Genomic DNA, 24,598 nt, shown 5'->3' with positions numbered 1-24,598 from the left:
AAAGCAATGAAGCAGGAAAACCCACATTCAGCATCAAACTGGTGCATGCCACCCAAAAAAAAAAAAAAAACCTCAACCAATAAGGAGGAGCAGAAAAAGAGTTTTGCTTCAACAGAGGATCAATTATGTATTTATATTATATATATATTTATATATAACTATTTATATAATTCTGTACAAATAATGAATATTTGGTATTATATTCACCCTTCATATAGATATGATATACAGTATAATAAATGAAAATATTCTCAGCTAAACAACTACCTTTTTCATTTGTTAATTTCACTAAGATTTTATAATCTTTTCACATTCTGAGATCCAGGATTAATCCAGTCCCAAGATGAAGCTTCTCTAGAGTAAGAAACCGAAACCGGGGCATCTCAGTCCGCACTGGTACCAAAGGCCCGCTGGCTGGTTTCAAATACTGTGGTCCGGAGGGTTAATCTTTTTCAATGAATCATTTTCTTTTTGTTAAATACTGACTTATGATTTATTTTGATGGAAATAAATGTACATATGAATAGAATGTAAATGCACATGATGTTCATGAAAGCATATTTAAACAAGATGACCACCCAGTGCAACCCTGCTGAAGAAAATGTGGCAATCATACAAACAAATCGACATTTGATAACTGACTCCACTGTTCTAAAAGGTGGCAGGTGAGCATTTGTTCTTCAGGATGTTTGTTTAGAGGTCAGCTCACCAAAACACTTTCAGACTGTCGTGTTGAAATGATATGATGAAGCATGGGAAAGACGGTGTGAGTGAAGGTCTGTGAACAGCAGAAGCTGTTCAATCATGTGGCACATAAACATATTTGGCACATAAACACTGCCTGCATTACTGGCATGTTTGCATATTAATAATTGAGCAGGTTAATCAGAAAGAACAGCTGCCACATTGCAGGACCACATAATCACACACACGTCCTCACCATGTAGGGGGAAAAAACTGATCATAAACAAAGCATGATTAAAATAATCAGTTCATTATCAATATTTCAATCTGTCACAATGAAAAATGAATACCATATAATCAGCTGGTAACACTTACAAAAATGTTTCAATAAAAAAAAAAAAGAAAAGTTGAGCCAACTTAAAATTTTAAGTTGGCTCAACTGACAGTCTACATTTTTTAATAAATGCTGAAAAAAAAAAAAAAACATTGCTCATTGTTAGTTCAGGTTAATCAATGCATTAACTAATGTTAACAAATGAGACCTTTTTGTAAAATGTTACCCATCAGTTTAGTGTGTATTTTTAAACAGTCTTGACTAGTTTGTAAGGCCAGGAGAGTGTAAAGTAATGACCTGTGGATTTCTGTAAAGCCTGAGGGCCACGACTCACACTACAAAGCTGTAAATTGCCCAGAACTTGTTACAAATAATGATTAAGAAAATAATCCATCAAAACTTCTGTTGGTGTGAAATGAGAGCTAGAACACTGTATTGTGGCTTTAGGCGCAATTTACAGCAGAAATGCTGTGTTTTGGCTTGTGTTTTGAGAAAATACTCCCGAAATTTCCTCTAGCCTGAAACCAGTTTCATCGATTACAAGCCTCTCATAGATGAAATGCTGTAATTGTGTTTGAACAATGACTTAAGCGAAAAAAGAAAAAAAAAACAGAGCACAGGGAAATTAAAAGAAAATATTTGCTTCCAACGACAAGCTCTTCTCAAGGTCATCTCGCAAAGGAAATTGAGAATATAAAGCTACAAGGAAGTCGAGTGGAAGTGATAAAACTAATCTCCTCTAATCTCTGGCCTCCTCTCTCCTTCTATGACGCAGTAGCAAAAACAGGGCCGTCTCAAGAGGGGAAATAGTTTGACTTTTGAAATGAAATGTAACCTTGTATGATAGACAGAGGATGACTGTAATGATACATAGTGGGTAAAATATGGCATTTTTAAATAATATGGTATTTGTGAAAGTTTTTGAGGCTGTCGGCAGTGACACTGAGTCACTAAGAGGGAACCATAAGTGGTCATGCATTTATGCTTCGTATTAACAGAACATCAAACTGTTAGAGCGTGTTTAAGCTGAAATCTCTCTCAGGAACAGAAAGGGGTCTCTTTAGTAATTTATTCAGAACGAAGCCAATAAATTCAATGATTGTATAACAATCCAAAGCAACATTGGCTTTTTTGGTTTTGATATTCTAATATAATCAACCATCCTGTGTACTGCAGTCGCCTGTAGGACAAACGCCATCAAATAGACTCAAGAACAGTTCTACTTTGATTATACAGTTAAATCATTCTGCACGTTCTCACAGATGTGTGATATGTGGACTGCATGCAGTCTTACAGATAAAACATCTATCACCATCCGCCAAGTCATCTTGATAATAACAGGAACACCCGATGTCTCCTTTCAGTCGAGACAAAATCATTGATTTTCTTTGTCAAGATACACAGAAAAGACATTAAAGGCAGGTTTTTTTTGCAAAGAACATGGGCCAGATGCTTGATAACAGCAGATGGAGTGGAAAATGGTTCAATAAAAATAAATACAAACTGATGAATGACTATGAGGCTGAAGGGATGAAACATTCAGAAACATGAAATGATAAATCAATAATCACACAAAACCTTGCAATTCAACTGCAACAATATCTTTTAGAACTTCATTTCCCTTGGAAATACATACAAACATACATTTAGAAGAAGAAAGTGCAAAAATGCATTTGTGAACCTTCACATTGTTAAATTTAGGTTTTAAGCAATTGCACCCAAAAACCTACAGAAATTCAAATGACATAAACCATAAAGATCAAGTATGAAGTAGTGTGACAGCTCTATATTTGATATCAGTAAGTAGGTGAATAATAAAAACTGATCTTCAATCCGGCAATGTAAACCCTCAGGCTGAGATTTAAATTTTCCCGATCAACAACGTTTTTTTTAAAAGGCTGTGACTGTCCGCTCTGGCCAACGGCTTCGGTCTAAAATGTATGATTGAGGTATTTCAGCACTGGCACTTACATAAATGCTCACAAGAGAGTTCATGAGAAAAATACTATGAACTTCACTGGAGAGAGACGGAGAGAGAGAACAACAGAAATACAAAGATGAAAAGAGAGAGCGAGAGAGAGAAATGAAATGTAAGAACGAAAATACAAAGCTACAGAACTTGAACGAATGGAACCAGATGGAACCGGAACTAAAGACTTTTCCTCAGGTTTCTTAATTTAATGAAAACAAATGAATTCTTGAAATTTTTCAATTTTGAAAGTGCTAAATGGATGTCAGAAAGACACTCACAGAGGGATCATCAGATTGGCTGTGATTAAAGCTTATATGTAAAGTTTTGCTTCGTCAGGCAACGTCATTGTCATGTGGGTCTACAATTGCGATATGTTGTGCAATTTTGGTGAAGTGTCTCTCCCTAAGCAGGGAAAACTTCATATGGATGTTGCAGGCAGTTCTGAAAGGTACAAAACCCTTTTGACAGGAATGAAACTCTTGTTTCTGATGATTCATTTGATGAATGTATTTTGAACTGGCTCTGGCACTGAGAGTGATGATGGTGATGGTGTGATAAAGGTGTGTCCCTGTGACTCTCAGAGCCGCGTTTGGGCCTCTGGTATATAGATCTCGATGCTGTCGGCCCGCTCCGATGCTGAGTTTTGGCGGAATGAAGCTGCGCGTTTGGCCGCCATGAGGCGCCGTCGTGCCTCCTGTCTCTGACGGTCAGGGAGATCCAGAGATTTTTCCCTCGTCACACTCTTACGCAACGTCTTCTTTGGTACTGGTGGCGGGAGCTGGAACCATGACAAATAATATACAAACACGACATATGAATGTACAAATATTGGGTTCATTTTTTCATTGAAATATAATATCTGCAGCAGACTAGAGATACATAGTTTTTAATTGAATTAATAAATTATACACAACCACTACTACAATTTAAATTGTATATTTTTTAAATATATTTTAAAATGTAATTCATCCCTGTGATGGCAAAGGAAAACAGCTTTTTGTGGGAACTGTGATACATTTATTGTAAGGATCCTCCGATGAACAGAAAGTTCAAAAGAACAGGTATTTTGCAGAATTATAAATGTATTTACCGTATTCATTTCTTAAAATTCTTAATGACCCCAAACTTTTGAATGGGAGTGAATATGTAAATAAACCACATTTATTTTATGAGTACAGTCTGGAGCATCAAATTAGGTTTGATGACAAATCAAAAATCCTCTAACCAATCAGCTCTCACCTTCTTTACAGGACTTTCAATAAGCCTCCAATCGTTGGATTTAATCTTTTGCAACTCATTGAATTTGGAGGTAACATCATCGATGGACAGCTGCAGCAGGTCCCAGAACCCGGCCAGGTCCTGAGAGGTGGGCCGAGGCATGGCACTGGGGTCCTGCAACACAAACGTGGATTTAAAACACTACACTCTAAAAATGTAAATTTAATTTAAAAAATATTGCTAAATATAACAATAAATACTATGAAACTTAGAAAATGCTACGTTTAAAAATCATATTTTATAAAGCATTTAAAATATGTTTTCTTTATGTATTGGCCAAACACTTCAGATAGAAAAATGAGTTAAAAAATGCCAGGCTTCTTGCATGCATGCGTGAACCGTACATTGTTAACTCAAATGATATATAATAAACAAAAGCATTTGGAAAATACATTAATAAAATATTTTAAATGCTGCCATTTCATTTATCAGTTTATTATTTATTTTTATGTTTAACTTTATATTTAACATAGATTAAAAAAGTCTATTAACTTGTCAACCAGTGATTTAGCTATTTACATTTTTAGTCTTTAATTAAATTCAACCTTAATTGATTTCTTCATTTTATTTTTAAGTGGCGCTCCTAATCCTCCACAAGTTGCAATTCTTTATAAATGTGTACAGCTGAAGACTGTAAGAGCTTAAAGTCGACAGTTGAAGTGTAACCATTTTTATTTGATGCGATAACTATATTTTTATCATTTGTTGTTATTTCATAAATCTGTATGTGGCCAGATTACCACAGTGAGTGTTTGCCATTGAACAGAAGAGTATTTTATTCATGAGGATTCGGGTTGTTTACTAAAACATTGCATTATTGTGCATGCCACAGTACTTGGTCATTTGTGTTCTCTGCATGCCCGGCTCAGATCAGCTGATGTGCTGCTGTGTATCATATTTAATGAATGTGACAGCAGAACAAAAGACCATCAACTACACCACAATTACTCCAGCACAGACAACCCTTATGGAAGTGTCGGGGGAAGAGCTGCTGTGAGTACAACAAAGTTTAGCACAATAACATAAATAGATCACACATACTCATGCACAAATTGGCATATGATGTTACTTACTAGGTTCTGCTGGCAAAGCCAATAAAATTGCTGGAATTTCTGGGACATCAGGAGCTGTGCGCTTCCTACAGCACTCCGGATCTTGCCTAGGACTAACATGCAAACAAGGAAAGAGAGATAAATATTTAATAACCACGAAAGCAATTAAACTAACACGTTTATACAGTACATATTTAACTGTCTACGTAGTTCATAAAGTGTCTGTATACTCATATACCTGTGAATTTGCACACGAACATGCAGATGTTTCTGTTACAAAGCAGTATGTGAAATCATTAAAATGTCCAAATACTCAATATTAATGTAAGTGAACAATACAGATGATGTACACTCACATTCAAAAGTTAGGGGTCAGTAAGAAATTAATTTTATTCAGCAAGGATGGATTAACTTGCTTTAAAAGTTACAGTAAAGTCATTTATAATGTTACACGAGATTTCTATTTATTTATTTTGCACTTTCTGTTCATCAAAGAATCCTAAAAAAACGACAATAAAACAATTTTTACAAAATGTTAACAACACAACAGTTTTTTCCAACAGTGATTTTAAATTTTTAGCACCAAAAGATTTTTGAGCACCAAATCAGAATATTAGAATTATTTCTGAAGGATCATGTGACACTAAAGACTGGTAATGGCTACTGAAATTCAGCTTTGCACCACAGGAATAAATTATGATAAAAAAACTGTAGTATTTTAAATTGTATTAGCTAATATTTCACAATATTGCTGTTTCTTTCAAAAACATTTAAAAAATCTTTCTGGCCCCAACATTTAAATGATAGTGTACTACATCTGCCGAGATTGTGAAGTGTGGACACTTTGATTTTCCATTATATGTATCAGCTCTTGCTGTAGGTACTAAGAAACTTGTTGATTTTGGTGAATTTGCACTTAATAGCCAAGTTAATGGTTCTTGAATCAGTGTAACCTAGCTTGTTGGTGTTAGCTGGTCTTGCAGACTGATTTTATAAGCATCTGAGGTACTTTTCAGCTGGTGAGGACTAGTTGGCAGCCCAGTGAAATACAAGCTGGAAGAATATCTAAGACCAGCAAACCAGCTTCAGCAGGGTCAAAGAATAATGGCAACATGGCAGATGCAGTATGTAATATAGTATGTGACTGTCAAGAAACAAGTTCTCCATCAAATTCAGTACATACTCTGGAAGTATGTGAATTTGGTCATAATCATACTCTCATAAACTCCACAACACCAGCGAGTCACACTTTCATACTCCATTGCATTTCTGTGCATTATCTCCTTCAGTCTGTCGTTCAGAGCCTCTGAGCTCTTTGCTATGGAAACCTGACAGATGTTGACAGACGTAATTGCTCACATGGCAGCACTCTCAGCGCGAGCCTCTAATAACCTGAAGCTCTGTGAGCGTTTCACCGTTAAATGTGACACTTCTTTGGATTCATACCTGACACTTTGAAACCTGCAGCCAAACTCTCCACCAAACAAATATTATAATATAAAGATTTAACGGCTTGTGAAACCGGAGCTCTGTTAACTCACTTTCTTCTGACAGATCATTCTCTTCCGCCTCTCCCTCCAGCTCTTTGCACCATCCCTCCATCTTTTTCGTCTCTGTGTGCAGCAATTGCATGAACCAGCTTCCGTCCCTCCTGCAAGAGGGCGACGCTCTTCCCGAATCTGTTGGTTGGGGTGGCGTCACTGTAACCGCCACGGTGGCGATGGGTTCCCGCGGCGAGGGCTCCAGCCAGGGCTCGGGGCTGCGCTGGGGACTCGGGGGCTCCGTTGCGGTGCGGTAGTCCTCACGGTAGCTGAAGAGACCCTGGGTGCGGACGGTCCGAACGGCGCCATACTGCGTAGGGGTGCTGGGCTCACTGTGACGATGGAAACCTCCTCCAAACTGAAGTCCTTTGTCCTCCATTAAAGGAAAACCCTCCAACTCCAGATCAGCCTGAACGGCGGCCGTGACACTGTTGGACCGCTTAAACCGGCCCTGTCTGTATGAGAGGGAAAGATCTCAAATGAGACCAACAACATTTCACACACAGCTGGTACTTCAGCAAATCGCACCTCACAAGCCCTTCACACAAAACAGAGGTGCCAGGTATTTACCGTCTCTCGTCTTCCACTTGAATCCCAACAGACTGATACTCTCGAGAGCCTTTGCTTTCACACTCTGAATCAGTCGCTGCTTCCACCTGCAATGACAACACAGAGTTTTAACTGATGATTTCTGACCACGTACATACTTCCAATACTACCTACATAATTACGAATTATATCATTAGCATTACAATAGTAACTTAGAAATTGTGCAGCATCGTAAATATTTCTTTCTGTTACAGCATAACCCTCTATATAATATAACTTTTTTGGTTTCAAAATACTAAAACTTATTTCAAAGTTTACATCAAATTTTCAATTCTGAATTTTCAAGGGAAGGATAAAAGTCCAGTGTGATCTACCAGGCTGAGTCTAGAGAAGAGAGAGACAAAAAATAAAAGCACCCACACAGTGTCTAGTCCACAAGTAACTTAATAAATAATAGACAATGTGCTGTTCAAATATTTCAAAAAGAGGAAGAGAAGCTCATTTTTTAATAACTGTATTCATTATATAATCTGGCCAAATAAACAAGAAGTTTTTATTACAGTTTTAGAGAAAATGTAAGTACAAAAATGTACAAAAATGCCAAACAGTGACAAACTTCCATGTCTGATCAAGCGCCACCGAGGAAGGTTATGGAAACTCAAGCCTGGAGTTAATAAACCATGAGAGATGCATAAAGCAAACTTTTGAGAAACTTTTTTGGAATGACTATATGTTGTTTAGTCAAATCAACTGCAGCATGGACATTTTAAATTTATGCTATAAACTTATGCAGGTATTTTAAAATATAATTTACAATAAAAAACATATCATGTATAATGATAACCCTATATATAACCCTATGTATACTATACATACTACTGTTTGTGTGTGTGTGATCCCTTCATTGAAATAAATCACTTTTTTTTTTGCCATGGTGAGCATATTTGCTCAAAGACATTAAAAAGTCTTAACGACCCTCAACATTTGAATGGTGATACATTATTTAATTTTAAATAATTAAGCTGTTATTTTTTTAACAATTATCACTATCAAAAGTATATGTAGCAAAGCAGTAATAGTTTATTTCTGAGATAGTAAATACGCTCAATTAGCTAAAAGACATTGTGTAATAACTTGAATAACTGTTATACTGAACTGAAGGTCAATCATTCAGGTGTATCACAAAAAATGTCTGTCACTTAGAAGAGTCCATCACTTCTAAGAACTTCAAATCATCTGAAGAAAGTGTGACTCACACAAGCGCTGAAGAAGGACAGGCTGGGGAAGGGTGACCAGAATCAGAGAACAAGATGATTCACATCATAGATCAGACAAATCAGCTGTCCCTGATCTATCAGTCTGACCGCTAGAACATCAAGAAGCAGAAAGGCTGAGCACAGAATTCTGTTTGAGTGAGCCAAGCTGTCAGGCATGAAAGAACGAAGGCCAGGGTTTGAGGTTTCTTCAGTCCATAAGGATTACAGCTACAGGTGAGCAGTGCTTTCCTTCACTGTTTGATAATGTGTGCTCGGGGTTCCTTTATAGATACAAAATAGTACTTTGGATTGTAGTACTCTAGGGAAACTGTGGTGGTGAAGGGTGGGCAGTTGATAGTGAGCAGGGGTTATCAAGCTAACAAAACAAAAAAGCACAATAAAAGCAGTTCATGTGACCTGTGCACTATATTCCAAGTCTTCTAAAGTAATGTGATAACTTTGTGTGAGGAACAAAAACTCCAAGAAAGCCATCATGTGGCTTCAGACGACTTGTTATCCATGTTACACTTGTCGATAAAAAAGTAAAGGTGCAATGTAACAGAAGCAGCAACAGCTCATGTCTTTCACATTGTGACGTACATCTGAGTGAAACAGGACTTGGGACTTGGTTTGATTCATCAGTTGTTGATTGAATGGATTCGATAGTTTAAAATAAGGCAGCGGCTGTTTGCACTAAGTGTAAATGGCGATAGAGACTTTTTCCACTAAGTGAAAATAGCATTTTTTAGCAATAGATGCTATTATTTACAGTAAGTGCAAATAGTAATTGATTCTATTTACACTGAAAATAGCAGGATTTTCTGTTATTTATACTACTCATTGCAAATAGTGGCAATTATCTGCACCTCAGTATTGTAGTACATTAAAAAAACAGTATGCAATAATAGCGTATTGAGTGTAAATTATCATTTCAATTCAGAATATTAAATGGATGCCACATTTTTGGGACAATAAAGCCCTCCCTACACCTACCCTAACCCTACCTGATCATTTTGATTATTTTCTTAATTTTTATTGAAATGAAATGCCTTTCCGATGAAATATGAGATTTGAAAAAGAAGAAAAAAAGTTCGGCAAAAGTAAATAGACTTATTATACACTCCGGAAAAATAATTCAATGACATTTTAGAAAATAGATGAGTTTCGATTTCATGGCAAATATAGCCAAAGTTGTTTTTTTAGTCACTGATAATTAAATGATTTTAATTAAAACATATTGTTAACACAGACATGACAAGAAAATAACACAGTTATTAACTGAACACTACAATATATATATATATATATATATATATTTATTTATATATACATAATTACACACAGTACACACACATTACATAAACAAAAACTTTAATTTTGGATGCGATTAATCGTTTGACAGCACTAATATATATACTGTATGTGTGTATATATATATATATATATATATATATATATATATTTTTATGTATAAAATTTTGAATTTTGTACTTTTTGGCAAGTAAGATGTTGTTGTTGTCAACTAAAATAAGATACTATTTTAAAGGTCCCATGACATGCTGCTTTTTGGATGCTTTTATCAGTGTTGGGCACGTTACTATAAAAAAGTAATTAGTTATAGTTACTAGTTACTTCTCACAAATAGTAACTGAGTTAGTAACTGAGTTACATCATTATAAAAGTAACTAATTACCAGGGAAAGTAACTATTGCGTTACTTTTTAAAAAATGTTCAAATGTCAAATAACTTTGGATATCCCCAATATTAAATATGTTAAATTAATGAAATGGACACTAAAAATAATAAATTATTATTATAAAACATTGTACATTAATCTACACTATTTATCTACTGACACTTATTATCAGTCAGTCAAGCATTATAATATAATATTATGATAATTTAATATTATATGATGATAGAACTTTAGTAATTAGAATAACCAAGTATGAATGCATATTTGTCATCAACATAAAACGCACTAAGGATTAATGAGCTGCTGGGTTCATGAATATTAATCACGTTGTCTGCGTTCGCTCGAATTGATTTGCTGAAATCAAAACAGGGACGATAATAGGTGAGCGCCTGCCAATGAGATTGTCGTTTGCGCATTAGTTCTGCCCACTAACAGAGAAACCGGCAGTTTATAACTCCGTTATTTTGACAGGAAAATGCAGCAAAGAATATCGTTTACATGTAGCGCGTCAATTCTGCATGTTATGAAAGACTCTCTTGCTCTGTATCTTTCTTTGCGCGCGTGTATGTGAGAGAAAGCGACGGCGAGTCGTGCGCTTCACACTAAAGTTTATGGTACTTCAAATACAGCTACACTGCGCATCCATTCAGATGAACTGAAAAATTAAACTCTAATAATATAATATAGTAACGCTACATTTTATTGTCAGTAACGGTAACGGCGTTGTAACGGGGGAAACAGTAATTTGTTTGATTACTCGTTACTGAAAAAAAAAACGCCGTTAGTAACGCCGTTTATTTATAACGCCGTTATTCCCATCACTGGCTTTTATATAGGCCTAAGTGGTCCCTAGTACTGTATCTGAAGTCTCTTTCCCGAAATTCAGCCTTGGTGCAGAATTTCAGCCACTACAAGCCAGTCCCACAATGAGCTTTCCTTAGGACGTGCCATTCTGTGTCTGTAGCTTTAAGGACGAGAGAGGCGGGGCAAGGTGGAGGGTGGGTGTGTGGCCTTAACCAGCTTGCCCTACCATGCGCTAATGTTGACAGTGGATGTATTGCAATGGCTCGTAGACACACAGTCCTTCAAGCTTTTCAGTTTGACCCAGAATCTGATCCGGATGGAGAAGCACCGGATGAAAAAGTTGCAACTCAGCGGCTACAGCAGGACGCCTCCGAATGGTTAGTTTAAAATATTGTGTCTGGATACGGTACTTTAGTTGGTTTGTTTATGTATGCTGTTACAGTTATTATCATGTAGCTAATGCTAGCCATAGGCTCGGATGAAGGAACTAAAAAAATACTTCAGTGTTCATTTGTACATCCAAACACTGAGCAACTGTCATGCTTCACTCGTTTGCAAGCCATGATGTCTCTCGAGGAAAAAAAAAAAATATTGAGCTCGCCTCGCACTAGTAGCTCATTTTCTCATGGGCGGGCAAAGCAGAGAAAGGGGAGGTAACCTTTCCCCGTATGACGACATAAAGGGAAGATTCCAGATTGGGCCATCTGAGCTTTCATTTTCTCAAAGACGAAGCAGGATACCCAGGCCTCGGTTTACACCTATCGCCATTTCTAGCCACTGGGGGACCATAGGCAGGCTAGGGGAACTCATTAATGTTAAAAAAACTCATAAAGTGAAATTTTCATGCCATGGGACCTTTAACAATTTTAGTAATACTTCCTAAAATGAATTAATATGAAAAATAAATGTTGACAAAACCTAAAGCCTATATTTTCATCTAAAGTCAATGTAGATAAAAGAAAATGAAAAGAAAAAAAAAGATTTACTTTCGATGTGTATCATGAAAAGCACAATACAAATAAATGTGAACTGAAATGTTACAAAAAAAGGAACAGTACATGGGTTTGGATAGGCAAGAGGCTGAGTAAATAATGACTGAATTTCATTTATAGACAAACTATTCTTTAAACGTTAACAATAAGTCAAAGCAAAGTGAATTTTGAATATTTAGAATGATTTCCAGCCAAGCTGAGCGAACACGGCTCACAACCTACAACCCCTCTGCATCTACCTAACAGGCTGCACCAAGACTTTCCCCTCTGCACAAGCTGATTAATGTGTTATTTCTGAACAAGTCTCATGCGTCATTCATGCAATAGTCATGCTCCAGTCCAAACTTACACCACTGGATGACAAAATGCTGCTAGTCAAGTCATGTTACCAAGTTTAATGCCACGGCAGCCACTACAACTTTTTTAATAGGAAAAAAAAGGCAAAAACCACCACAAATTTTTCTAGTGTTTGTCCAGAACTCTATGTGGTAACACATTTGTGGAATATTCCTCCCATTAAGCTGCCAAAAACCAAATAATGTGTTTTTTAATTGTTTTTGTAGCAGATAGAGACTGGCTCATCTTGGCTAGCCAGTGACAGAGACCTGTGCCGTTTGTCACTAACATACAAGAAAAACAGCTCAATAATTGCAGTCTTGAGGGCAAACATATTTTTTTAATAAAATAATGCTGCAAAATTCTGTTTCGTGGCTGGTAATAAAAATTTATGGACTTAATTCACCTCCGTTGGCAGTTATTTGTGCTCCGTGTGCATAACCTCTAGGGGGCAGTGTGGACAATGAATGCAGAACAGATGCGCTAAAGGGCTGAGAGAGGCAAACCCATTTAACATTATTAGGACATGATCTCAACACAGATATTCACAAGGCAAAGACAGATAACTGCTGGCAAGAGACAGCAAGAGGGAGGACGAAAGAGAGGAGATGGGGAAAGAGGGAGATTAAGGGAAGGAGAGAGAGGGAGAGCCCATTCAGTGAAGCCTGAGTTGAATGTTAATTAATGGATTGCGGTATGATGACTCACTAGAAGCTATTTTTAGCATGACAACATGGACTAGAGGTGTAAGGGTTTGTATATAGTTCTGTGTTTGGACTCCAAAATAACCTACATTGCTTTGGTTAGGTAAGATTCAGTTTGCATGAGTGCATGTGGGTCGGATTTATCACTAGTCAGCACTTTGTTCATGAATATTTTGTTCTCAACAGACAGACAAGCGCTCAAACCGCAGGGAAGTGGAAAGAAAAGGCAGATTTCTATTCAAGCTAGTCAAAGTGGAAGTTTCCAAACAGAGCTGCAAGAAAACAGAAGAAAAAAACTAAACAAACAATGACTGTTTTCTAACAGGTTTCCCCAAACACTTTATCCATTTCCCACTGGTCAGCTAAATGGGTAGCCCCGCCCCCAAACCCACACCATTGGTTAAGCCAGTGTTGCTGTTGTCAGGCTAAAAGAAATGTAATAAGAGCACATAGACTTCTCAAAGAAATTAACCTACAAATGGCTAACTTATAGTTATCTGCATTTTAAACATGGAAAAGTTATTTTTATATTTTTTTGGGGGGAAAAACATATTTATTAATATAGCAACTTTTCTCACTAGTGAGGTAATAACAAAGCAGATCAACTTAAAATTGTTGCCAAAATCTGTTGAGAGATGCACAAACGCAGGTAATTCACACATGCTTAATCTCTCTCTCTGTGTGCTAACAACTGTATTAATAACTGCATTAGTCTGCTATCAATGGCTCAAGCCTTCGCTACTAGCTCTAAAATGATGATATGGAATTAGCAACAGAGGATGTGGGATGAGATGCATAAGAAATCAGTTGTACACGCAAGAGCGTTTTACGGACAAAAACTTGACGAATGTCTTGAAATACAGTACAACATCTGAACAATGTCTTGAGGTGTAGTAACTGTAATGTAATCGGAATAATTGACTCCTTATATATACACAGTATACCCTAAAGGGAGAGTTCACCTAGAAATAAAGATTACAATGAAAAAATATAGCTGCAAGCAGCAATTACGGGGCCAAGCACTACAGAAGCAAGCATACGACTGACTGCAGCAATGAGTAATTAAAAGCATTTTAAGATGATTTTAGTTAAATGGCTGAAAAACCATAAATACATCCATTAGTAATATGATTTATCACTTTTGACCAATAGGTGGCGCTGTTATCAAATATATGTGGTGTGTTCTGTGTGAGGTGACAATGGCACACACAAAGTTTGGTGTCAATATGTCAAAGCATGCTCCAGCATGGTCTGAAGATGATCTGAGCCAATTTTGAAAATCAGACAAACCATCTAGGACGCGTTCGAAAAGTAGTTTTTTTGAACGATTAAAAATATAGTGGAAAAAACTAAACCTTACGATTTTTACATTTTGGACTTCATTCGATTCAGAGGAAAAAAGAATTTTCCTTATGTGCCTTATGGTTCAAAAGTTATTTGCATAAACATGAATGAAATATTGGACAAGTGGTGGCGCTAGAGAGTTTGAGATAGAGACTCCAAATTTGCTATGCTTAATATTGAGTCTGTCCTCTATCAGTGTGCCAAATTTCATAACTTTCCCGCAAGCAGTTCTATAGACTTCCACTACTTCACATTGGAAGAAGAAGAATAAGAAGAAATCTAATGGATACAATAGGTGCCATCGCACCTTTGGTGCTTGGCCCCTAATGAAAGTTACAAATCTGTATGAATTTATGTATCATACTTTGAAAATGTCTTTGAAGTGATTTTTGTCCATACAATGAAATTCAGTGGATTTCAGTGTTGTTTTGGACCCCATTGACAATCATTCTATGGACAAATACAGTTAAAACATTCTTTAAAATATTTTTTTTGTGTGTGTTCCACTGAAGAAAGAATACAGGTTTGGAATGTCACAAGAGTGAGTAAATGCTAACAGAAATGACACTTCTGGATGAAGTATTAATTTAAGTTGTGGTGCAGGATTAAACTATCGCACTTCACCTGTATTCCTATTGAGGACCTTGGTGTTTTTAGGTACTCTTCTGCTTTGGACACCAACACAGCTTTATCACAGGTCATTACTGAGCTATGGCTGTCTGTGGAGGGGTGTCTCTTTCCTGCCATCGCCATGGCAGCCGCTTCCATGGCGATAGTGACGGCTTTGGCACTGTCCAAACTGTCAGTGGAGTTATAAAGTGCTCGACCCAAACTCAGACTCAACCCATCAGAACCCCAGATGCCTGTGGGAAAAGCATAGAGAAAAGCCAGTGTCATTTTAAGGACAAGTAAGGATACAATGAGGTTGTGAATAATGCAATGTTCAAAATTAAAGAAATCTGCTATAGGTTAAGCTTAATCAACAGCACACAATGTTGATTACCACAAAAAATTATTTTGACCTGTCCCTCCTTTTCTTTTAAAAATTGATTGCATATTACCATGATTTTAATACGAAGAAAACTGCTCACTAGCCTTTGCTGTGTAAAGTTACATTCAAATTTATGAATGTACAACTTTGTTGCTATAATAACAAAGGATAAGAGCCTAAAATGACTAAAACTACAACTTTACAGCTCAGACAATTCACAAGTTTTAAGAATTAAATGTAAGTTATTTTATGAAATTATAAAGCATCATATTTATGCTTTTAAATCCTCCAAAATTTGCCCCACTTGCTTCCACTATAAAAGCCTCATTATAACCTTTAAAAAAAAGAAGAAGAAAACCAGGGATAAGTGAAATAGTTGTTAGTGGTGATCAATGTGACACCACAAATGTTGTCGACTTAACTTGTATTGAACCAGGGATGTTCTATCATTGTTTTCATAGTCAGAAGTATGGAAGACACATATTATTTAGTTTAAAGCAGTGTTGTTATTGTTAACTATTTAATTATAATTAACTGTTAAAATTGTTTTTGTAATTGAAATAAAGCTGAAATGAAATCAATTATAAATATTAGATGAAAACTTGAAAAAAGTGAAAAAAATGAAAAAAGTTCAAAATATGAATAAGTACTATAATAGTTAAATAATAAATATATAATAAATAATAAATAAATATTACTAAAATAACACTGGCTTACATACCTCTGGCCAGCTGTCCCTCATGGTAGGCATCCTGCGTGGACTCTGTGCTGCTCTGTGCTGTGATGGAGATGAGGGGTTTGGAGGTGGAACGAGGGGGCACGGGTGGAGGGGTCCTCTTATAGGTGGGTGTACTGGGTGTGTAGGTGACTGCTGTTAGATAAAGCGGGAGAGGTTTAGTGTTCAAATATCTCCAGTACATTAACATGATGTAGTGGAAACACTTTGCTGCTGACTACTCGTTCAAAATGAACAAACATGTCAAAATTGAGCCTGCTGACAGCAAGTTTTATATACAAACTTTCTCTTTGTTAATGAAGGAGAAAAGCAGTGTGAAATAGTGCTCTGACGTTCTTGTGAACAGACTGTGAAACCTGCCATGCATTCTGATGAGCAAAAGGTTATCCACAGATCTCTTCCTGCTCTAATCCACACAGCTGGACCAGGCAGATAAATGGATCTTTGATTTGGATGTGTCCTCTAATTTAGTGTACTTTTTTCAGAAGTTTGGAGGTCACAATAATCAAAAGTGACAGAAAAGATGATCACTGTAAGGGATCTATTATGACATACAGTGAACCAAATGAAAGCATTTACCATGTTTGCAATGTAGTATAGTTATTTTTGAGAAACATGTTGAAGTACTGAGGTATAAAAATAAAAAGTAAAACCTGAAAAAAACCTAAAAATCAAAATCTAATTTCATCCTGGAAAGAATAAGAAAGTTTGGAAAAAAACCGAAATGCTATGACGTGAAAAAGAACAACTATTTCAGATTCTACATTATTTCTAGTTCACAAATGAAATAAGTACACTTGTGACATTGATCATGTGACACTTTAGATGCTCTTTGCATTATCTCAAATCATACTGGAGGACATCAGGTTTTACAAAAAAAAAAAATTATAAAGTTTATGTGGCATGGGAGCTGCTGCCATTAAAGTAAAAGAGGGAAATCCAGGAACTAGGATATTTTGAAATGAATCAGTTTTCACTCCAGTTGTCATAATGATGATAAGTGCATAACAGAAGCATAAAAACTAGTGTTCTAAGATTTTAAGGCCCCAATGTATGTTTTAAGTCAAACCCTGCTAAACTGCATCAGCAAGCTTTAAAACCTCACAGAAAGGTCATGTGAACAACTGAATCAGAAAGACTGACTGAACGAAAGAGAGATAAGAAGAGATTAGAAGAGAAAGATGGATTGTAACAAAGAGGGAGAAGAGAGAGAGAGAGAGAGAGAGAGAGAGAGAGATTGAAGAGCCAAGAATGATCGAGAGAGGAGGAGAAGGACTGAGCAGAGTGATTCAGCACTGGTACAAAAATAGATGTTATAGCCAAACAAATAATGCAACAGGGACTCATAACTCTCTCTGTGCTGCCTGTTTTATCAAATGAGCTGAGAGTGACGACACTGTGCTTTCATCATAATGAAGAGAGAAGAAGTGAGAAAGGAGGAAAGAGTTTGTGAGAGTGCATCACAATGACTAAACAAGAGGACATACTAGTGCTTACAAGGCTGCAAAAGAATAGTGTTAAAGTTTATCATGATGCTTTGTTTTAAGTCGGCTGCACTCATTTTGCATTTATCCAATGTTCCAATTAGGCCGATAAAGTGCATAGTTAAGTACATAGTCTACTTGTCTTTTTGTCTAATTTTCAAATACTTAATTTTTCTTTAAATCAAAGTTTGCAATGTTGTGATACACCTTGTAGTTGGTTGGTTTGGTTCATGGCTCATAAACTGAATGGGAAAAACTACTTCTGGAACCAAGGCCAATGAAAAATACTGCATTCTATTTTATCTTCATTCTAATATTTGTCTTACATTTTTGTAAGTTTTGTACTTTCAAAATAAAATAAAAAAACATTACTGTAAGTGGTTTAGGTATATTAATGGGAGAAGATTAATAATAAGTGTTTACAATACTATAACCAGAATATTATGTTAAATGCAGTGCTGTGTTGTAGACACTAACAAAAAATACTGAGGAAGAGAATAAAAGGAGAAAAAACAGCTGAGGTTTCCATTGCATCTGTGAAGATCTGTAAGGAGGTGGAAGAGGTGAAAGGGTATCAAAGAATCATTTCAAAGAAGTGCCAGAGAGGTGTAGAAGGGTCTGTCAGCACATTTCAATACACTGTAGCCAGAAGAGACATTCTGCTAAGAGGTAGTGCTCAGAAATAAAACCAAACAGATACCATGAAACATAAGCATTAATGACCAGTTATGAAGGAACATGCGGTATTTTATTATTTTAATGCAGGTACTGGAACATGAGTTAAAGCTATAATTTACCTGGTGTTTGTTGGGAAGGACGGTCCACACTGCCTGAAGAAGGGAGATGGAACTGAATTCCTATAAGCAAACATACGCATAAACCTTTTGAAGCCAGACCACATTCACTCTCCCACGCTCACACACACAAACATACAACCACACGTCATTCTGAGCTCAGTACACATACACTAAAGCTAAATTTTGCATCATGGGTTTGATTTCAAGTAGTCACAAGTACAACACAAAATAAAAATAAGTATAAAAACACTTGACGAAAAGTGATCATCCTTTTAAACAAACTAAAAACATAATCATTCTTCCACTGTGTATTTAAGAGACCACATAGCACAGAAAAGAAAAAAACAACAAAACCACTAAAACAGTAAAAAAAAACTTCAACCTGAAATAAATCACTGACTTTGAAATTCAAAAAGCTAATGCCAAAACTGCATGCTGCAATCTCTTGAAAACTACACATCGGTTCCGTGCTGCTTCGCAGAACCTTCTGATCACATTGTGCTTCTGTGTAATGTCACACTTGATTATTTGCAGAGACATCTCAAGTGTTACTGCTTGTGGCAAATTGCTCAGCTATAAATTTTATCTACCTGTAGGGGCCTACAACAGGAAATTAATATTATTATAGGAAATTATTATAGCAGATCAAGAAGTATATTGCAGCTCACCAGTACAGACAAAACAAAAGGATGCGTACTTGTGTGTGTGAAGAGAAATGAGAAGAGAGAGGTACTGTAGCTTAGAACAAAGGGTTTACAAACACTCCTAGTTCAGACAAGTTCAGACAACTCCTAGTCTACAACAGTTGAAGTTCTGATGAAAAACAACTTCTTTTATTATTTAATGAAATTAATAACATTCACTTAAGTTACAGATCATCATGTTTGCAGACATTTAAGATGATCTCAGAAAAATCAACAATCAGCTGACAGAAGTGAAGATACACAGAGATAAAGAGGCTTATTTTCACATGATTTTTCAGGCTTCAGATCTCTGTGGCTAATATTTCAAATCTTACAGTCAAAGTGCTTCCATTCTGAAATTTTGAAGCCATTAAGAAAAAAGAAAAGAAAATCACAGTGGCACAACAATATTGAGGCTGGGTGGTTAAACGCCCACATTCATGAGCCAGACAAGGCACACAATGCACAAGCAGCCAATGGAAATGTACAGTACCAGGAAACCCCTCCGCCCAGAGAAACACTGCTTTTACTCCACTTAAAATGACCCATAAGGCTCTGTCAGGTATTTCCTGCTCACTGAAATGATTGGCAACGACTCGATATAGTAGGGATGGAACCAACAAGAATCTTAATGTGGTTATTTGTTTTGCTACAGTCAGTTTTGTCCTGCACTTTAAGCACCTGTGGGTCTGTTCTAGATATGCATGTAAAACCCACTTTTATTACTCAAGAAATAGCTCTCCAGCACGGCAGAGGGCAATGTGTGGACAATGCTGTAAAATAAGGCCTGAGAGCTCCGTTATGAATAAAGGAAGACCTGTTAGCAATGGCTAAATCCCAATACGCATGCTAGTCATATAATAAAGTATGTGAGATAAGGATTAAGAGTCCTTCAAATCACACTAAGTGAAAACAGTATGTCAACAATGCATACTATTTCAAGTGAATGTTCAAAATATACATCAGTCTGTGCTTTTTAGGGTCAATAATTTCCACAACCTTTGGCGCTACACAAGAATATCATGGTTGATGGTTGTAATGGCTTTCTAATGCTGTAATAAGACCATTTTATGACTACACATACAGTAGTAGTGGCATGCGAACTGGGAATTAGCCAAGCTTTCCATTCTAACACTAGATATTTACAGATTAAAGATATGTTGCCAGGTTTCATTTCTAGGGAAACACATTTAAAGTCTTTAAAAGCTTTTAAAACTATCCAATGTTTGCACTGTTCTCAAAACTCGTTGTTAAGTGTCTGTCAGTTGGCTGGCTGACTAACAAAAAAGCAGAGAGTTCTGAAAGTCCAGGTTTTAAATAAATAAACAAGAACACATATCTAATTATAATTAGATGCATTAGCTACAACCACTTGATAAAAAAAATACATTCACTGCTAATAATGTAAACCTGCAATCTCAACTACATTAACTACTTAAGGAACTACTTCAGCTTTAGTATGACTCTGTCATACCAATTAGATGTAAACTGTTGATAATAATTAAAATGTCATTTATGTATCTGGTTTCAACATTTTCTCTGATTGTCAGATACAAGGCTATGGCACTGCATTTCTCGATACATATCAAATCATAACTGTTACAGATAGCCAGAGTGTTTTCTTTAGTACCCTGATATTTGCTAGTATGTATGTATATACATAAAGTGGATAATAATACATACAGACTGCTGATTTCACATCAAATAACTTCAGTAACCCAACCGACACAAATGAACTGGCATCTCATTTTAAAGATGGGGAGCTCTCATAGCGGTTAATGAGAGTTGTGCGTGTAACATTATTAATCTTTGCAGGAAAAAAATAAATAAATCACAGTATACAATAGTCTACACATTTACAATAATACAGGGAATCACTGGGGAATATATTATATGTGGGCATTAAGGATTATATTAACAGTATCTTGTATGTCATTTATAATAGTAAGTGTGGATTTGCAAGATTAGTATGGATTTTTAAGAGTGTATGATCGATCTTGTTTAAAAGGTTACAGTTAACTGTACAATTAGTGGCCAGTCACCACAATGAGCAAGTTTCCACCACCGGTTTTAATTCCTAAACCATTGCAATTTTGTGGCCAGAAGATCTATATCCCATCTTTAAACAAGGTTCAAAATGACCCACATGCTCAGTGTACAGTATGTTCATGTAACCCCAGCAGACTAACAGTGCTTCTAACCTCTATAACCAAATTCCTTAAATTTAAGTAATCTCAAGAAATATCCATTTAATTTTAATATCTGATATATTTCCATATATGAATATACCCAGAAAAATATCACATTCAACATTTTCGTCCTATTTCCCAACCGATCTGAATAAGATTTGAACAAAAAAGGAAAAAAAGAAACAGCAGTCACTTCACAGAGTATCATAACTTAGCCGTTGTGTCTTTGAAAGTTTCACAGTACTAAATTTTCCTCCACTTTTTACAGTGAGACTTTGGCTCTGAAGACATTGTGTAAAATGGAATAAAGGATTCCATCATTCATACCAGAGAAACAACCATTACATTACATTCAGAGAAAAAAGGTTATCAAAATCCATAAAATGTATCCAAGCGATATGCAGTTGTTTCAGGTAGTCTTTGGCCGACCTCCAGTTCATAGGCTTGTTCCATCTGAAAAAGGATTCTCCCTACCACCCACCCTCAGAGAGCATGACCAAGGTACAAATTTCTGGTTGATCCGAGACCAGTTTGTACAGAGATTTATTTTACAGTTTACTCGGTAGTTTCTAAAGAGAGAGTGTCTTGACTGGAAGTCTTCATTCTCTGCCAAAAAACAATCACAGTATTTACTAAAATACATTTGAGTCTCTAAAGCCAGAGAGTGTCCCTAGAGAGGAGTGAAGTTCAAGGTGACTCACCAGTTTTGCAGTGTAAATAGGTGCTGAATGTCTGAAGTACACTAATGCAGTGCCATTGCTGTCATCAGACTGCTTTTAAGCTACAACCTCTCTCATAACCTCATCCATACCTCAAATGTAACAATCTCTTACCCCTTTTCCCAATCTCTACTTCTCATTCTCTCTTATATAATCTCACACACACACACACCATGGAGAGAGACAAACCTGTAAACATCTTGCTACATAACCTAACAGTCTTGTATTCTGCCTGTAAATATTACATATGATTATCTATTGCACACCCAGTGTAGCTTCATGCACTTTTCGGAGAGCTCAGAGTGACAGTGACATATAGGACATCTCTGAATTGTTTGAGTATTTCTTGTGGTAAATTTCCATACTGGCACTCCGTGACATCAGCTGCCGTCCGCGTGCTTTCCGCTGCCACCGAATCCACAGGAAATCCCTACCGGATGGTGAATGAGAAGGGCTGCATATGGCTGCTGTTCCCTTTGGTGACCCATTATCGCTTGTTTCACTCTTAGATACATCTAAAGCTGACTGGAGCTCCAACAGGGATAAATTGAAGGGGTGCACAGTCGCTGGGTCTATGGTAGCAAGTCCAGGTGGGTTCAGCTCCTGTGACATTGGTTCATCTATGCTAGTAACTTCAGGATCGAAGGTATCTGACTCAACTGAGCACAGAACGGCAGAGAAGAGAGTCTCAGACTCCAGGGGAGCTGAGTCCACAGTGTCTGGCTGGATTGGGAAATTTATAATGGGGACAGAAGAATCTACATTCTGGCCGTTATCTTCTTCAGAGTAGGACTCTTGGACGTTCATGGCATCACCTTCTTCCGCACAGCCCATGAACGTTTCCCTTTTTGACCACAAAACAAGAGCCTGCGTGTCTAGTTCGTGTGCAGCTGGCTTTTGAGAAGTAGGAAAATTAGGTTCAGGACTTGCTGGGTTTGATATGTCAGATTCTGTTCGGGATTCAGGCTCAGGAGTGGCTGGTTGGAGATAAATGGTGTCCAGTAGTTCTGGAAGGGGTGGTTCTTGTACAGTGGCTTCGTAGGAACACTCATAGACAGTTTCTGGGGTGGGAGGGTTCGGCAGGGCTAGATCTACAGCACATGGGCTTTGAGAGCCAGAGACATTGAGCTCAAGAGATTCTAAACTTGGCCATTTTAAGTCTTGAAGATTCATAGAATCTGGGGTCACTGGACTCAGGACAACGGAGTCCATTTCTAGTGATGTGAAGTCCATAGGTTCTTCATCTGTATGACTCAGTAACAATGGCTGCATGGATTCTAGAACCGACTGTTCCTGTGTAGTCATGCCTCCGTGGTCCGGTGTATATGTACCAGGTTGTTCCGGAGATTCTTGAGAGGAACGATCAAGAGATTCTAGGGGCGGAGAGCCAGTATCATCTGGATCCAGTTTAGGCCACTGCAGACTGGCCAGGTTCACTAGTTCTACATTTGTGAAGTCTAAAACAACTGATTCCACACGCTCAGGAGTGGATGACTTCGTAAAGCAGTACTGTTCCTCCTCTGGCACTGGTTCTGGGGGATCTGGAGGAGTCATGGAGTCTGAATCTAGATCAGGCCAACAAAGCGACGCCACATCAATAGGATCTGGAGGGGTAAGATTTGCAAAAGTAGGGTCGTCAATGTCTGCTAATTCCGAGTTGGGGTCAGTTTGAAAAAAAGGTGAAGAAGCTGAGACCCGCAAGACATTTTTATCTGCGAGTTCTGAGGGAGACATGGATAAAACATTGGGATCAACCGGGGAGGGGCAGTTAACCGCTGCGTCTGCTGTGTTCTGTCGCACCAGGGTCTTGCTTCCTGCCTGCGTGCTGACAGACACCTGAGGAGCAGCTGTCTGGGTTTCCCTCACCCAGTTCGGTGACCAGGTGCTGTAATGTTGTGTAAAGGTGGAAAAGTTCCTGTTGAAAGCTCTGAGCTCTGTGCACAGATCCTTCCTGAGCTCGGCTAACTCTTTACGCATGGCTGACACATCCTCCCTCCACTGCTGGCTGATGGCCAGAGCCAGATCCGCTGTCTCCTGGACACTTGACTGAACAGGCCGTGGCCTGATAGGCGCGTTCGTTTTCAGCGGGGGTAGCGAGGGAGTCGTGGTAGGTGAGCTATCACCATAAAGGGTGCTGGATTCATTTCCTCTCCCACGGGCCATGGAGGTTAAGTCTGGCCCCTCGCTGGGTAAATTGTCCTCATTAAGCAAACCAGTGCCTTCCAGCACATCATTTCCCTCTGGAAGAAAAATATAAAAATGCGAGTGTATATAATGTGCCCAGTGGTGAGGCCAGCTGGGGATTTGTGCTGTTTGCAGGCTCCATTTAGAGTTCAACCAAACATGTGTGAGCCAAAATAAGTTTTAGGCCAGATCAGGGTTAAATCTTTTTTGTGTGTGAATTATGTTATCACACAGATCAGATGAAAACATTAACAATGCATTGAAGGAATATAG

General features: G+C 37.4%; 1 protein-coding gene across 24 annotated transcripts in view; it reads right to left on the bottom strand.

Moving 5' to 3' along the window:
* Positions 1-1,197: 1,197 nt before the first annotated feature.
* Positions 1,198-24,598, bottom strand: part of dlgap2a (discs, large (Drosophila) homolog-associated protein 2a) — a 139,621-nt gene continuing 116,220 nt past the window's right edge. For 23 of the 24 annotated variants that reach the window (XM_058748607.1, XM_058748605.1, XM_058748606.1 and 20 more), the window contains one exon: positions 21,991-24,381. In XM_058748607.1, the coding sequence (XP_058604590.1) occupies positions 22,439-24,381 (1,943 nt within the window). In that variant the 3' untranslated portion in view covers positions 21,991-22,438. Of the gene's footprint in view, positions 3,769-4,229; positions 4,383-5,341; positions 5,434-6,861; positions 7,317-7,431; positions 7,518-15,166; positions 15,406-16,254; positions 16,405-18,550; positions 18,611-21,990; positions 24,382-24,598 lie in introns of those variants that run through there. The other variant, XM_058748630.1, reaches the window with a different exon arrangement.

This window comes from Onychostoma macrolepis, chromosome 17 (genome assembly GCF_012432095.1).
Source record: "Onychostoma macrolepis isolate SWU-2019 chromosome 17, ASM1243209v1, whole genome shotgun sequence".
In the NCBI taxonomy this organism is placed as follows: Eukaryota; Metazoa; Chordata; class Actinopteri; order Cypriniformes; family Cyprinidae; genus Onychostoma; species Onychostoma macrolepis.
Note: the sequence above shows the minus strand (reverse complement) of the source record. Positions and strands in the feature narration are given on the sequence as shown.